This window comes from Amblyomma maculatum, chromosome 6 (genome assembly GCF_055883805.1).
Source record: "Amblyomma maculatum isolate TAMU_Amacu chromosome 6, ASM5588380v1, whole genome shotgun sequence".
Classification (NCBI taxonomy): Eukaryota; Metazoa; Arthropoda; class Arachnida; order Ixodida; family Ixodidae; genus Amblyomma; species Amblyomma maculatum.
Genome location: NC_139349.1, coordinates 12,572,334 through 12,589,619, shown reverse-complemented (window position 1 = coordinate 12,589,619; position 17,286 = coordinate 12,572,334). Strand labels below are relative to the sequence as shown.

The window sequence follows — 17,286 nt, the reverse complement described above, 5'->3', positions numbered from 1 at the left end:
ACTAGTAGCCGCACCATAACTTCTAATGCTATCCCATTTGTCTCACATTTTTTGTCAGTGCTGTGCTTTGGTTTTGGTTGCCTCTCTTCCCACCTTCTTTAGATTTCCAAATTTAGAAATAGGCAAAGTTACAATCGTTTCACTTTGCTGATTCTCTTAACGAAAGCCCCGAACCTAGCAGCCTTGACGTCGTAGGCAGCGTGAGATGGTTATCACACAGCTCCCACCTTCCACATTATAATCACATTCTATGTAACGCTCATGGTCATACAGGACACTCCATGTCCTGCTGAGAAAGGTGATGCTGGCAAACACTTTCAGGTGTAGTTTACATGCAGCATAAACACCTAAAAATCTAGCAGATTAAACAGCCGTCGCTTTAGCTCAATAGTAGAAGACCGGACAAACAATTCACAGAGCATGAATTCGTATCCCACCAGCAGCAGTAGGTTGTTTTTCTTCTACTTTCCAAACAATTCTCCATAATTAATTAGTACTTCACATTGATCAACACACGAAAAACACTGTATTTTTCATTGTGTCAGTGGCCATTGGATTTCCTCTTATGTCCCTCATAATGAAGCCCATCATTTTCCCATCATTTTTTTGCTGATCACCCTATTGGAAGTGGCAAAGGCCAACCTGGGACACAAGATTCTACTCGACGTCAGGCAACATTCCATGGTATAATGGACGTTGACTTCTCATGCAGTTTAATGAACGGCAGCGTAGAGATCCTGAGGGACCCTTTAACACTGTCACATCCTGCCCTTTAAAGCAGCTTCAATACGCCCTGCCCTCCTCCCTCCCTTCACCCACAAAAACAAGTGGCTTCAATCTACGCTTTTCGCATTAAAAAATGCCGTGCTAATATGTTGCACCACAGAACCGCCACTAAGTAGCGTGTTCAGTCACACTCTCGTCATTTTCATCCAATGTCTCCAATTTGCCACTAGCTGTCGCTGCTCAATCAAAAGCACTGCGGAATGTGGGCCCATACAGTTGGTTACAAGGGATGAATGTATCTCATTCATACTGCTGACTACGGAGACGCAAGGTTTTCTACAATGTACGGTGCTGCGCTTAAATTTTGCATTACTAGTAATGGCAGTCATCGGCGTAAATATTTGCTCACTTTTGCACTGCCCCTGCATCAAAGGTTCATTGTGAAACTGCAAAAGTAAGGGTATAAAAATGTTTGAAATTTTGAATAGCTTGTGAACTGAATCTGTTGTTTGATTTCATTTGTACCGCTTGTTGCTGGCTGAGGTCCCAAGTGGATATTCGAGAATCATGGACATTCCTGCACCCCAGTGCTGCGGAGAAAAATACTGCGGCACTTTCAAACAGCGCTCACTAGCTTGGCATATGTGGGATCACCAGCATGCGACAAAATTGCATGCGTAATAGTGGTAGGTCTTGCTATAAAGTTCATTGACAGCCATTGGGAGAGCCACAGCAACCATTCTATGCTTATGGATAGGAAAACGGAAGTGCAGCACCTCGCGGCACATCATTGTATCATCCACAATGCAGCTGACTGTTAGCCGTGAACACAGTGAACGCGCTAACTAAGGATTTCCATCTCCTAAAATGTTTGTTCAGCCCAAAAAGAATGAGAAAGAAAGTGAAGGCCTCAAATAAAGGCCATGGAGCCAGATCGCTCTGGTGTATTCCATAGAGCGGAGCCCATCCTCTTTTTCTCTCTCACAGTATAGTTTCGTTTGTTCATGTTGGGTTTTGTGCACAGGGACAAAAATTTATCAGCACTGGCAATGTAATTCAAGCCACATATAAGCATTTGGAGCAACATTTGTAAATTCCTTGAGGGTTTCTGAGGAGATATGATAACCGGATTTCTGACAGCATAGCTCTGCTCAAGTAGCACCTTTGTGCATTGCATTGTTTTTCAATGCTTGGTACAATTTAGCTCAAGCAGCTGTATATAACAGAGCCCCTCCAAAAAAGTTATCCAGGGCACTTTAAGCTTCGCTTTGAAGGGTATGATGCGATAGTGTAGGCGACCAGCCAACATTTAAAGCCCCGCTTTAGCCAAGCTATATGAGCGTGCCTGCGTGGCCTAGGAGTAGCATGCCTGAATTGGAATCCAAGAGCTCTCGTCACCTTAAATGCGCAACCCGAGTTGGCAGCTCATCCCAACTTCCTGATATCATGTGGTGCCATTAAGTCGCACTAACCAATGAAGAATCAATGCCTGGCCATGTCAGCTGCTTGCTACCACCTTCCAGCACCATGCCCATGATTTCTGGCTCACGACACCGGACGGTTTGAGTAACGAAGCCTTTAATGCTATTGCATAAAAATTAAAGTGGAAGATAAGTATGACACTGAGTAACGTGAAAAATTAGTTACCTAAGAAGTTTAGGAAAAAGTTTTACAGAATCAGGAGACAATGCCATCAATGGTATCCTAACTCATTTCCTCCGCAGTCCATATATACAAAGGCGCATTGTGTGTAATAAGGCAATAAATAACGTATTTACTCACTTGAGTTCAATTAGTCCTTTTCACTATGTACTCTCAAAACTCTTTGGTCAACCAATATGTTAATCACAGGCAGGACAAGGTTCAAACCCAGCTATGTGCACCAAAATAGAAGGCGAGAGAACGATGTCAACAGCCCTGCTGTGGAAAGTCTTGTTCCTGACTGCCTTCAAACCTTCTTAAACTACGGCAGTACTAAAGCAATGTGAGGATAAGCACAAAGCCCCATCAGGTTATCACCTTAACTGCAAGCTTGTGGAAATAAAAGCATTTCTTGGTCACTGAGCCACACAGCAAGTCATGCCTATTGCATGTGGACACCCGTACTTAACTTCGTGTCACCGAACCTTAGTAATATTTGTTGGTATGTCAAAAGAGTAAAAGGCAGCATGTGAGTTCAGTGTTGAAAAAAAAAGATGTCAGATGTTCAAGCTGGCTGGGAGGCGCCTCTTCATAAACGTGTTGCTGAAGACACCGCTTCAACTTCTAAATGTGATATGTTTCACCTGCGTTGTACTTCTAAATGTGTTGTGATGTATTCATGGTGTATTGGTGGCTTCAGGCTTTTGTTAGCCGACCAATATTTATGTTCAACCTTTTGTTAAAGGCTTTCAGGTTTCCAGAGTCCCAATGGAAGCGAATGGGGTAGTACAATTTAGGAGGTGGGAAGTGTCATAGGAGGCAAGATTGGGTTTACCATTTGTCTCTCCTCTGATGGCGTTACGTTCGTAAAGAGGTACAGTGCTACCAGGAGCATGGGACATTGAGATGTCTCATTGACCATGATCAGAATTATGGGATATGCCAAGCAGCATAGTTGTCACTAATGGCATGGTCAAGCAAAGGGTCCTGTACCCTCTGCTGATATCGCGTTTTAGGCATGACGGGTCTGAATCTTGTACAGTACTCCGCAAATGTGGAGAGACTTTGCAATTTGACAAAACTGCATTCCAGCATTTTCCTTAGGGTGAATTCGCTGTTTTTCAATATCTGTATAGGGTGCCCCCATAGTGAACTTGCCTGCTTGGCCAAATACTTTTGTCAGGCACGATTTTTACGCAGAAAAACAGCAATCGTAGCAGATTGCATGGTCTCCACTTTTGCGCTTATCAGTTGCATTGCTTTTTTGGTGCCTTATTTTATGTTTTTCATGTTGACCTGGCCTTGTTTTTCAGCCATAGGTGAAACAGTGTGGCATGCATCTGCTGTTTGCAGCTGTTACTTCTGAATGCGGACAACCCCAGGGCCCTGACAGCCATTGCCAACAATGTGGGGGACACTGCTCTGCACATGGCTTGCCGTTCTCCGAGCCAGGAACAAGACAAGCTGGTGCGCCTCCTTGTGCACCAGGGGGCATCCCTGGACGTGCTGAACGGCCAAGGGCTGCGTCCCATTGACCTGCTTTCCCCTGACCAGCGGCTTGAGGTAAAGGATGCCCTCCCGCAGTAGCAGAAACAGGGCAGATATGCTTCTTTCTTGAGATAGTGCTGAAAGACCTCCTTTCATATTTAGATGGGCCCTAATATTTTCCAAGTTCGCCACTGCAATGTCTCCCACAGTCAGAATCGCCTTAGGACATTAAGCCATAAGCGCCTATAAACTAAATACGTGGGCACTTGCAGTGTGTCAGGAGTGCAAGTCAAATTTCCGCCATCACCTGCCAGAGCAGCATTATGACCACAGAAATTTCAGGTTGTTTTGAAGATAAGATTTTACATGGATGCGTCCTTCAGCAGGCATCCTACATTTGTGAAAGGTGACATTTTAATCTTTCTGCGATAAATTTTCTGAAAAAATTCAGTCTCACTCTCATGAAGAAAAGCTCACGCAGGAAAATGCACTCTCTCATTTTGGACCAGATGTCATGTCACTTTGGACTATGTGCCGTCAGAAAATTGTGCCTACGAGGAGCCACCCGCCATAACCATCAAACTTAAAGGAATTTTTGGTTGCATGCTTTATTCTTTGTAATGCTGCATAAGACGTTATACATGAATCACCATGTGCTATCTGTCTAAAACTGCTAAATATTTACAGTTGCTAGCCGGTTTTTTGGTCTCAGCGGGATCTGGGAAATGGTTATAATATTCAAACAGTCTCAAAAATCTTGGAGCTTGCAAAACATAACTTTTCTGTTTTAAAAATGGACTTTAATTATTTAAACTTCATCACTTTTCATGTTTAATATGCAAACTGATAATAGAGTGTTTTACAGCATGGTGCGATCCATTACCATGACCTGCTTCCGCATGCCATGGGACTCCCTCAAAGTGATCTCCAAATGTGCAGTAGCACTCCACAGAAGCGGATCATGCTGTATGCTATACAGTCGCTGATCGAATTTTTGAAGGCCTTATTTTCCGGATTTGCCTGATTATCGGACTTCGCCACATCACAGTCACGCACACCATAGAGTTGATGTCTAATGCTGACCAAAATTTCGGACGTTTGAAACTTTCCTCATTTAATTTTTTGGACTTTTTTTTTTTTTTTTTTTTGTAGCAGGTCAAAAACTTTGAAAAACTGCCACATCATCATTGCCATTTTGATTTTCTGCAACCTCAAACCCATTTTGCATGCATCCTGCATATTTCTTATACTTCAGGCACCGCTAGCTCTGTTACTCGCCTAAGCCAGGTGGCCTGTTGCCATGTGCCTCTGCTCCATGGTTTCGTCGACCAGCAGCGACAAATCTCCGCCCCACTGAGGACAGGCCAGTAAGCGCGAGCATGCTTGTATAACATGACCGTACATCACGGCTTATGTGTAGCTGCGAGTGAGAAGGCCAGTGGCACAGGTTGCTGCGGCAGCTGCAACCTGAGTTGCAGCAGCACCACTCTGCTTGCAGACAACAGTGCGTGAGCATAGAAGAAAAAAAAGATGGGCCCCCGCTTAGTGCCCTGATAAGCAGCCGAGGCCAGCAGAAAAAAGATGCTGGTTTTCATTCATTTTGCAATTACACCAGGTGTCCCACCTAAACAACCTTCCAGAGAGGTTTGCACGAAGTATTGTTTCAGTTGGTCTTGTTAAGCTTGATTTTCAAATGGCTGTACAGTAGAATCCCGCTATAGTAAACTCGTATATAGTAAAAACTCTGATATAGTAAAGTGAAACTGAAGTCCCAGTTTATCTTCCATAGACAACTATACATTTCCCCCCCTTTATAGTAAAGACATTTTTGATAAAAATCAGTTATAGTAAAGTGCGCCTAGTCGCGGCGACGACTCCCACGATATTACATCGCCGCCCGCACACTACCTAGAATCGTGAGGCAAAGATTTTTTGTATTTGAAAACAGAAAAATAACACAGTTTTTTAAGTGGCTTTACCACTAGCTTAGCAGCCTTCAGGAGAAGCCTACTCTTTACGAAGGCCTCGAAGCTGTGAAGGAAAGCATACAGTGCGTAAGAAAAAAAAAAATGAAAGTAAAGGTGTCTACAAACATAAAAAGGAGGCGGTACGGTCCGTATTAAAGTGCAGCAAAGAATGGGGAAGGGGAAGAAACGGGCAAACATTTCCAGCACCCAGTAGCAGGAAGCATGAGGTAGTGGAGGCAAGAAGTGGAGGTGCAGCGTGTGCGGTCTTGCAGCACTTGATTGCCATGCGCATTTATCATTTATTACCTTTTAAAAGACAGAAAGAGCAAAAAGTAACACAGTGTTCATGCAAGGCTTTGATTTTCACTTGAAATGAAACTTGGTTGTATTCATAGCCACGTCGTCCTCATGCTTAAGAAGTACTTCCACTAGATGTAAAAAATTTTTATAACTGAAAAAAATTGCACAAAAAAATGATAACAGAAAGGTGGAAGGTATTGCAGAGTGTTTTTTTTTTCTTTTTTTTTTCCTTTTTTTTTTTTTTCATTAAGCAACAAGACGTGTTCAGTAAGTGCCCATTTAACTACCACAGAGCATCTTAGGACCATGTCGTCACCAACAACTGATATAGTAAAGATATTTGCTGGTCCCAGTGACTTTTCTATAATGGGGTTCTACTGTATTAAAATCAGACTCAAAAGTTGTGACAAAATGTTCTTTTATTGATGATAGAGTTGTTTACCTTAGATTTCTTCAATACCACTGATCGGCAAGAATAATACTAATGGAGTGTGCATTTATTCTGCGCTTTATTAACACTGGCTTGCTATATTCGTATCGATTTGTTTTGGGTGACGTTTGTATTGTTACTGAAACTGAGATGAAAGCACTTTCCAACTCCAGGCGGTTGCTATAGCTCGTGAGACAGTATCGCTATTTTTTTATAACCAATATGTGCAGCAGACTTACACCGCTTCCGCAGACAGCCACTGCCACCACCATTTTTTGTTTTTTTTTTTACGCAGGAGAAAAAAAAGGGCGCTATGGTTTGGTTTTGTGGGATTTAATGTCCTAAAGTGACTCAGTCAGGCTGTGAGAGACACTGTAGTGGAGGACACCGGAAATTTAGACCACCTGGAGATCTTTAAAGCGCATTGACATCACAGAGCATACGGGAACCTCGCCTTTTGCCTCCATTGAAAAGCAGCCGTCGTGGCCAGTATTCGATCCCGCATCCTTCGGTACAATAGTCAAGCGGCCTAACTACTGCACCACTGCGGTGGGTTGTAGAGTCACATGGGTGCAGCGAGGCTTCACATGAACTGATTTGATGGTGTCCCATGCTTTCTTCAGTTTGAATATCGCGCTTCTTCATTCGTCACGCCTGAGAGGGGACTGGCTGTGAGAATGATTGATGCAGAAACAGATTGACCAGTTTTTCATGCGGTTTGTAAATAAAGTGATGTCTTTATTGTGATTTACCTTTTTTTTGTTTTTATTGCATGGTTCTCCAGGCACTTTTGCAGCTTCTTGAGGGCCTGAAATATTGGTTGGCGACTGCAACTCTCTCATTAGGCTGTCTTTTTCACCTAGTGGTGCTTTTGCCATGTCCTTAAGGCTTCACTTCATGAAACAGTGCGACACTCCTACAGGCCATGGCGCAAATATTAATGGACTTGCTGCGCAAAGCAATAGTATTCTGCTTCCATTGGGAGCAATGGTCGTCAGGACCGAGATGGAACTCACGGGAAAAAAGCGATCCCCCCTCACTTCCCCACCCCGCTGGTGGTTTCATCACTGAAGCTGCAGTGGATGCTGCACCTGTCCCATGTACAATGTGATTGCGTGCTCTTTCTTGGCCAACTTGATGACAGCGAAGGGTGTACTATTATTGCCACTACCTCTAATGGCAACGATGAACAAGACGCCAAATTAGTCCATTCGAATGACTTTTTTTGAAATGCAAGATGGTACTTTCATCGCCGTGAAGAACCAGTTGGTTGTGGCAGCAATTCCTGCTTGCATCTATATTGTGATGAAAAAACAAGCTTGTAGCCAAGAAATTATCTCCACGGTATTGCTTGTGTCCATTGTAGTCCGAAAAGCCTAACTTTCAGACTCTATTGAGCTCGAAGTATAAGTTTGACTATGTACACATTCCTATGAAGTGTGTTACGGTTCCCGAATGAATTCCAAAATATTGCGTGAGTCCGAATTAGTACAGTTGAAACTCTATCTGACAAAGTAGAAGGGAGCAGATAATTATTTTGTTAAATTGAGTGAGGCATTTCTCAATCACTTAAATCAATTATATGGTGTAGTGGCATCCAGGTAGCTACCGCGGTATAAACTGGCAAAGCGTAATTGCGCCAAGGAATGTAATTGCTACCCACAGAAGCAGAAACAACTGACACAACTAGCGCGCATGTGAATAAGAAACAACAGAGATTGTTGCCTCAAAAATAAGAGCACCAAGGGATTGCAAGTTTATCTCCCAGAAAAGAAGTCCGCGATCTTTTCAAGCTACGACCGCTCAATTCCTCTAAGTTTTAAGGGCTTCCAGCGCGTCTTTCATTCCCTCGTGTGTTCTGGCTCCCTGCCGCAGCAGGTAAAGGGTATTCACTACTTAACCCACCATCTGTTGAATTAATTCAATTATAAATTATAAATCTCATTTTGCACAGCGCAGTTTGGTAAAATTGGCACAAAGGTGCTCCATGAAGTTACCATTCGCTCGCAGTCAATAAATATGTGGCCGTTCTCTACAAAACAAACCAGAAGTAAATGTTCTTTCACTTTTATGTTTCGAAAAAATGTTTGGTAAATCGGATAAGATCACAAAATTTGTTCCGTTATTTCAAGTTAGTCAAAGCATTGGCCCCTATGGGTGTCTGAGGGGGAATTGGTAGATATTTAAATCAAGATTTGACTGTATTAGAGTCTGACTAATCAGTCAAGTACTGTATAATCGAATTTCTTTTTTCACATTTTTATCTTTTTAATTTAACAGCTGTACAATGGTTTTGATTTCGATGTTTAAGGGGTCATGACACCAATTTTGGAATATAAACTATGTACTGCATCTTATTCCTGATGTGTCAAGCAACTAAACCTCAATGTTACGGCACCATCAGAGCCACAGCTTTATTTAAATATGTTTTTGTTTTGTTTTGTTTTTTCGTTTCTTTCCTTTGTGAACAGCTTCCTGATCTAGCAACCGGCACAGCCGCTGCCGACATAAGCTGACACCGCGTTGTCTGCTGCATGTTCTGTGCATGAGGAGCATTAATAGCATCGTGGTTGTAACATGAAGCCGCAGTAAGCCGATGTGGTGGACCAAACAGCAGTCATGCCGCTCACCGCATTTAGCGCAAAGTGAGCTTTTTGATCCCAAGGAAATAGTCTGTGGGCAGGATTCAAATGCACGTTGATGCCTGAGCGAGCTCGCACGTTCCAGCGACGTACACATTGTACACTAAAACACGTCTCAAAAGCAGTGGAAAGCAACACATAAAAATGCAATGCACAAGGTGCCATCCAATGGCGCATTTGTACAAACTGTGATTGCCACCCGACGACGCAGCAACGTATAGTGTCTAGGATGCGGCGCGCTGCATCGAGGCACCCGATACCCTGTACCATCTAAGCAGCATCGTTTGCGCTGCTCGATTGTTGTCAGGTCCTATGTCTGGCCCCAGCCGCATAATGAAAGCAGAAGATAAGCTTGTGAAGCTTACAGTGCCGTGTGCCGCAGGCTTACCGCAATGGTGCCGCCCACGAGCGCGGCGAACGGCAGCGCTCTGGCCATCTGCTTCTCCTTAATTATCGCTAGGTCTAGATTGCTTCGAATCGAAGCCACAGGGGAAGACACTTTGTAATTGATCAGCGGCACGTTATAGTAACTGGGCTACTTGATCATGAAACTTCCTACTTTCACCCCGCTGTTTCGTAGTAAAAGAAATTATTTTTGGCAATGCCTTACCACCGGTATATTTTCTACAGCACTATAGCACCGGTGCTAGTGTATATTATATAGTACGCACAAGAACACAGGCACTGCATCGCGGCGGAAGCTGCTATGCGGCTGTGAGCAGAAACTCCCGCCATATGTGTCAGCATTGTTCAAGAAGCATTCATTTTTGAAATTCCTTTTCCGAGGACCTGTTATTATTACGAGAAAAACAAACTTAGCATGCTTTTCTGACGCTGGCACAAGGATCAGCCGTATCGCTGAGGCGACAGCTTTCAGAAAGCACAGCCGGTGCAGCCATCGGGGTGTTTATGGCGGTGGGGGCAGTGCTGCCATCGGACAGCGGCGGTCGCACCACAAGTGGATCTGCCGGCAAGAGCTAAATCATGCTTCACTATAGTTTGTGGTCGGTTTCCAGAAACCTGCTCAGTAGGATCACTGTGAGTAATGCTGGTCATTAAAAAACCGTGAACACAGTAGTGTGCATCGGCAGCTTATCGGACCCGGCAAAGCAGCAGACGACGCAGTAGCCGCTGCCGGTCTCTGATTTTACCAAGCATTTTAAAATGTTGGTCTGTTGGTGGGAGGATCTTTGCGGTCTCAACTTCAGTCACTTATTTCGAAATAAAGAATGCGTCTAGCGAGCTTAAATTTCAGAAATAAAATATTAAGGCCCAGTATTATCTGCCAGACTACAAAGCTGTAATATATTGGATGACCATGGTATGGCCCCTTTAAGTTTATGTTACGTACAGATTAATTAAAGAACTGGAGTATAATTGCAGCTCTGGTAACTGTGTCAGGGAACCAGTGGGGTTTTCTTAGTTGCGTCTGGAGCTGTAATAGTACACCGACACGTAGCAAGATATCAACATGGCCCTACCAAATACAAATTACATTACCTGAAAGCACAAAAGTGCAGTTAGCATCAAATTTTGCTATTAGATCACAAGCTGAGGGACTCCCTCGTTAGTCGCAATAGTGCCAAGCTCTTCAGGTGATGGCTCGAATAATGGCTTTCTGCAGACAGTGGCACTGAAGCAGGGCAGCCACAAGCAGTATATGAGGCTCTCACATAGTGTTTTCTGACCAGAAAGCATTGAAGGACTTTGATATTGACGCAAAGAATTAAAGAGTGAGTTCATATTCGTATACCATGTAAACCGTATAATAGGTCGACCCCCTTACCTTTAAGTAAAAGAAAAATGAAAATATAAAACGAGCTTGCCGAAATGCATATACAGGGTCTTGAATATTTAGGATCTGGGATTTAAAAAATTCCTATGCAAAATCTACTACCCCATTCGAGCTGAAATAACGTTCACAAAGTAGCAAAATATTGTCTACGTTATTTGATAAGTGATTCAACATCGATACTTGCCTATATTTTCCGAAATCGAGAAAAAAGTGCTCTCTGAGGCGTGCACAATTTTGCAGAAGAGAGTCGAAAAGCTATTTTGACAAGGTGCGTCATCTGTCGGGCAGCGAGGCAAGCGCGCCAACGGCCGGGATGGAGCTTGTCTCACTGCTCGACAGATGACGTCTCATGTCAAAATATCTTTTCGACTCTCTTCTGCGAAAATTGTGCACGCCACCGAGAGCAGTTTTTTCTCGATTTCGGGAAATCTAGGCGAGTGCCGATGTTGAATCACTTATCAGATAACGTAGATTATATTTTGCTACCTTGTGAACGTTGTTTCAGCTCGAATGGGGTAGTAGATTTTGCATAGGAATTTTTTAAATCCCAGCCCCCAAATATTCAAAACCCTGTATTTACAATATCGGCTGTGTTACTGTATCACTGGATTTCAGTTCGAATTTTCAGCAGTGTCATCGAAAGATGACTCTTTGTAGCTCGCCACCTCCTACAGTGCGTCATCTAGTTCTATCAAGCGTGTTGCCAAAGTTGTATTTCTTGAAAGATTGCACATGAACAGCTGATCTTGTTAACGCCATGGCACGTTCGTTTCTGAAACACTGAACTGTCGCTGAGGAAGCAGCCATATCGCCGTTCACTTCGACGAACGCTCTCCTCTTCTTGAAAGTCACTGTAAACTAACTCTATATGCCGCTATTCATTACTAACCAGGAGTTGTATACTTTTATAGATTGAAGGAAAGAGAGCATGCAAAAAGAGATACATCAGGGACTGAAAAAAAAAAAAAAAAAAAAAAAAGATGCAAGCAACTACAGGTTGTCGATGCGGCTTCAGCTATCCGTTTACAAGCAAGCATGCCATATGTTGCCAGGCTGTGCCACACATTCTGTAAAGACTGCTCTATAGGACAAAGGGCGACTTTAGCTTGCTTTTTTTTTTTTTCTTTTTTTTTTTCCCCAAGAAACATTGCGACCTGTTACCGGTTGCATCTTATTCAGAAATGTGGCGCAACAAACACAAACACAAGAGAAAATACACAACACACTAGCCCCTCAAGCCGTTATTTTGTGTTACCGGTTGTTTCTTTGGTAGATATAGAGCACTGTGTTTAGCTTTTGCATGCAACTTGCACATTTGGACTTGAGCACACACATTACATTAATTGATCTTTTGGTTTCTAAAGGTAGTTACTTCTCAATACTGGAAATTCTGCACTTAATTCTTATGTAATTCTTGTTGCCAGCAGCAGTAATTTTATTCTGAACTTTATAATTTTGGTGTTCCACTGTTGCTAAACTGGCTAAACTGCACCTGTCAATGTATTTGCTCTGGTACTGAATGTCTTCTGGGCAAAAAACCCCTTATTTGCTCCTGATGTATTGGTGCCCCTCTTTTGAAATTGTGTCTATGGCTTTATGACAAGGCAAGTGTGCAAGTCAGTGTATATGGGTACTGCTCAGCCTAAAAACTACTCATGTTGCCATGTAAGGCTGCTGCAGAATGTTAGATGGCACCCCATCTGCTCAGCAGCTTTTCTGGTCGTGCAACTACTTCCAAAATTCCAGACAAGGACAGAGCCATACAAGCTGCTGTTATGGTATGGAGGAGTCGGGGCAGATGGAGAGAGGTTTCCATCTTTTTGCACTGTAAGAATCATTTAATAAAATTCAGTGCACGGTGTGACTGACAACACAAGCAGGAAGTGCAGCTTCTCCTCCACCTTCTTTTCAAACAGGAAATGAAGAGTTAGACAAAATACAAACTTCTTTGCAGTGCTTATGCTTTTGCATGTGTTCTATAGGACAAGAAGTACATACTGATTAATAACTATCAAGGAGTGGCTACGGATCTTTTTTTCATACAGAAGCTTATTCCCCTAGCCGACGTTGCACAACTGTTGTTGTTAGCATATGAAATGCATTGCCATGGCAGATATTACAGGGCCATTGCAAAAGCATCAAAGGACCATGATGATGCTATGCTCCAAGAATTGCAGACATTTACAGGGGAGACATTTCCACTTTTCGCCCAGGTGGGTTGGCTGGCGGACACCTGAATGAAAGTATGGCAGCTACCCTGCTGAGACCGCAGTGACCATGACTTCTTCACTCGCTTGACTCTGTGGGAGCTGCTTTTTAGGAACCTGTCCTGTTGTCCCAGTGACTGATGGCGATGCTCTTCTATAGCAAATGTTCAATAGAAGATGCAGCCACTTTTTTTCGTTGCTGCAAGGAAGAAATGTCCGAGTATGTTTGTGCATAGTCCTTGGTGCTTTTTATCTTGAAAGATGCATGTGGCTCCTATTTGTGACATCTACTTGGCCAAGGAGTCTGCTGATGCTATCACTGTTTTACTGTTCCTGTTGAGTAAGCACGGAGCCGCAAGTGCTTTGAAAGCAGGCCGATTGATCCAGCGCGCTCTGGGATGGTGTCATGCTTTACTGTGCTTATGCGAAGTGTTTCTGCTTAGAAATCAGAAGTTACACAGCAAGTTGTGGCTTCTGGAACTGGCAGTTTAAAGGCTGGCTTAACATGCCCGAAGGCCAGGTAACATTCCAAAGTTGTTGGGACATTGCAAAAGTTACAGCACAAACATGGAAAAGCTTAAGTGAAGAAAAGGCTCTTAGTTTTTATTTTTATTTTTGTATTGTTCAGCTCACTCACTGAGCTATGCATTGACCAGCTAATAGCACAAAAGTGAATAAACCATTCATAGCACATGGGATGCATTGCACAAGGTGAATAGAAAAAGAATTTGAGACTTGTTGCAGATAAAACCCATATGTACCTGAAATATTGTATACAGTTTGTATCAGTCACCTGCCTTCATTGCACTGTCATTTTGTGAAGTCTCACGTGAGCACCACCTTTGTGTGGGTTGGTGTGATCACTTTCTAAAGCCACCACAATACTCTTCAAAGTAAAGATTGGGCGTTGCGTTGCGCATCCTGTGCTAGCAAACAGTGGTTGGTCGCCGCATTTCTGAATTTGGCCCTTTGACTTCATCGGAAGTATTTACCCACATTTAGCTCAGCATTGCTTTTGGAACACTACCTTTTTAAGTTTTTATTTTGTTAGTGTTAGGTTGCTTTCTCTGATTGCACCTGCATGCCTTTACCATTTCAGTGCCAGGGTATGCTGAATCTACTTTGATCTTTGAGATACTAAGTATTTCTTGTAGCAGGCCTTAGGCTCATTTTGGACCACCTACTAGTATGTGATTGTTACTGCCTTGTGTAGTTTTTGCTTTCACTTGCCACCAGATTTCTCATTGCCATTTTCACTTCATTCTGCCCTCTTTTATGGTGCCTATTCATCTTTTGCTTCTCTCCGCATTGTTTGTGCCTAAAGGCTCTGTGGCGTCAATCTTTACAGCAGCACATTTGCAAATACTCTGGGTTGTTATCAAGCTGAGTCTGAACCATGCTGCTAAGTGCCTGTTCAACCACTGAAACATGCTTTAGCATAGTGCAGTGATTTTTGGCTGAAACATTTCCATTTAATGAAAGTGCTGGTTTCTAGGTTGGGTTGTATTTGCAGCTGGGTTGCAAAGGTGACTTGTGGAAGGAAAAGGCAGACTCTCTATCATGTACTGTTGAGTGATTGCTTATACTTTTTTCGCTTCTGTGAACAAGTGAAGGTCCTCTTGAGCCAGGGAACATCTGGTAAACATTATTTTTATGTCGGCATACACTGATTATATTCCCATTTCTTCTTGAAGGTAACCTCTGCTAAAATAGCTGCAAGCATTGACGTTTGGTGGAAAAATTGATTTTGTTTGCTGCAGTTGGTGATGGTTGCCCAGCTGTTTACCTACCCTCCTCACACTGAACCTACCACTGTCATTCACCTTGTACAAATGATAAACACTGTCATGCATGCGGACTCTGGAAGTAGACAAATTCAGGTTCACTGTATTCAACTTGGGCCACAAAAAGATTTTCATTTCATTTCATTTATTTTATCCTCAAGGCCCGAGGGCATTTAAGGGGGGAGTGGTAGAATACAATAGATATATATACAGTGCAGTAGATATGCAGTTATGTACAGGGTGTTACAATTCTAATCATACAATATTAGCTAACGCGGAACAAAAACGCTGATGATCAATGATGGAAGCAGTAGTTCCGGGAAGGTGGTTCCAGTCCTTTGCTGTTCGCGGGAGGAAAGACTCGGCTGCATGTTTAGTTTTAAAAAAAGGAATACCGATTTTATGTGAATGATCAACTCGTGACGAAACATATGATGGGAGAGATATAAGATTGCGGCGCAGACTGGGGTTATGAAACATTATTTTATGAAATAAACAAAGACGAGCGTACTTTCGACGGCTAACAAGAGATGTTAACTCTAATGTACTCTTCATAGATATTGCGCTGGAAAAATCATGTTGGAAAAAATCATGTTGAGAAAGCTGTGTGTGTGTACTCTAATGGTGGCAGTATTTTTTCTTTAAAATGCTTGCATACTCCTTTTTAAATTGCATGGCGGCACGAGATAGATTGACTTGTCAATTGCTGCAATGGTTGTTGCATGTAGTGTCATTTGAAGCCATCAACATTCAAAATATTGCAAAGTCTAAAAATTTTCAAAAACATGAGCAGTTATTGACTTACATGGGCAGGTATTCCTGTTTCAGAAATTGCACCTGTTGCAGCACTCAGACTATGGAAAATAATGACGTTTTCAATATTTTATGTCAAGTTATTACATTATATTTACTTGTCTATTTTATGACTTATTCTAAAGAAATGTTTTTATTCAAATAATCATTGTGTGAGCTTCCTCACTATTATATAAGTTTTAAGTTTTCCATTGCAAAGATTCTATATGGCCTTGCCGCTTGTTATTTTTCTGCGTTTATATAATGTCAAGTTTGTTTCTGCAATATAGCGGTTTTTCGTGTGCTTACCAATGCTCAGTATTAGCCTTGTCAAGGTTGTTTTACTGACATCTTTAGTAACTTTCTTGTTTATTGCATGGAATGGTTTCAGTATTTTTGCATACATTTACTTGTTGTACTTAATGATTTTAAGCTGCTCTGATACTGCTCTTTTGCTTTTGGAGGAGTTGGTATGGATCTGTGTGTTGTTGCATGCTCTTATTGCTGTGTAAAAAACTGTGCTGTGGCAAAACTCATCGTAAAAGTGTTTATTGCAAAGTGGCCATACGTGGCATAAGGCTGAAGTGGAAATTTTTTCGTTAATGATGCATTGATGTGTTTGCAGTGAAGCTGGTGTGGAGGTTGCCCGTTCTTTTGCCTCTAAAGTTTACATTCAACTGGTTGTTTTGTTTAGCAACGTGATTGGTTGTTTTGTTTAAAGGATTGTTTGGCTAGGGTGCTTTTATATAATCCCATTCTGCCTCGTATTTGCTCAGAGATTTGAGTTGTCGTACAAAAAGTATATATGCAGGCATATATGAAAATAAAAATTTGGTAAAGCAGACCCTCACCATTCGTTGTAGATTGCAACCATTTGCTAAATATTGCAAACCCCCATTACCTGAGAGCAGTATCCAGCTAAATTATTTTGTTCTGTTCAAGTTTGCTTTCATCCCCAACACAACCTTCTGTTCCTATTCAAACCAGATCATGCAAGCGTAGAATAAAAAATGCAACACGACACACTCTTTATTTAGACTGCTTCATAAACCTCCTTCCAGTTTATATTATGAAATTCATTAAAAATATATACCGTATAAAGGAGGCCATTTGTAATGTGCTTACAAAAGCTGTATGTGCCAGGTCTTCCATGTGAGTGAACTTGGTAGAATACAGCAATAACTTGATTTGGTCTAAAGTTTACAGCAATATGTAAGGTTGTGTTACATTTTTATTCTGGTTTTGAACAACCCCTTCTCTGTGATGTCAAAATTGAGCATATGTTAACAGTAATACTATAGCTTCTCATTCATCCATTGTCACTCAATCCTGTGAGGCTGGCTGGCATACAAGACAAAGCGATTTGAATGTCTTGTGCACGCTTCCTGTGACCAACATTGCTGTAATGTCCTAATCACAGTTCAGGTGTTGAAACCAAAGTCACGGGCAAAAAAAAGGTTGAGTTACAAGTTTACTAGGCATGGTGCGAATCCACGTGGCAGATTGCTAATATT

General features: G+C 42.2%; 1 protein-coding gene across 1 annotated transcript in view; it reads left to right on the top strand.

Moving 5' to 3' along the window:
* LOC146185097 (uncharacterized) overlaps nucleotides 1–16,616 on the top strand; it is a 45,175-nt gene extending 28,559 nt beyond the window's left edge. The window contains exons 6-7 of the mRNA XM_084606084.1: nucleotides 3,721–3,930; nucleotides 13,203–16,616. Of these exons, the coding sequence (XP_084462210.1) occupies nucleotides 3,721–3,930; nucleotides 13,203–13,226 (234 nt within the window). The 3' untranslated portion in view covers nucleotides 13,227–16,616. The remainder of the gene's footprint in view (nucleotides 1–3,720; nucleotides 3,931–13,202) is intronic.
* The last annotated feature ends 670 nt before the right edge of the window (nucleotides 16,617–17,286 follow it).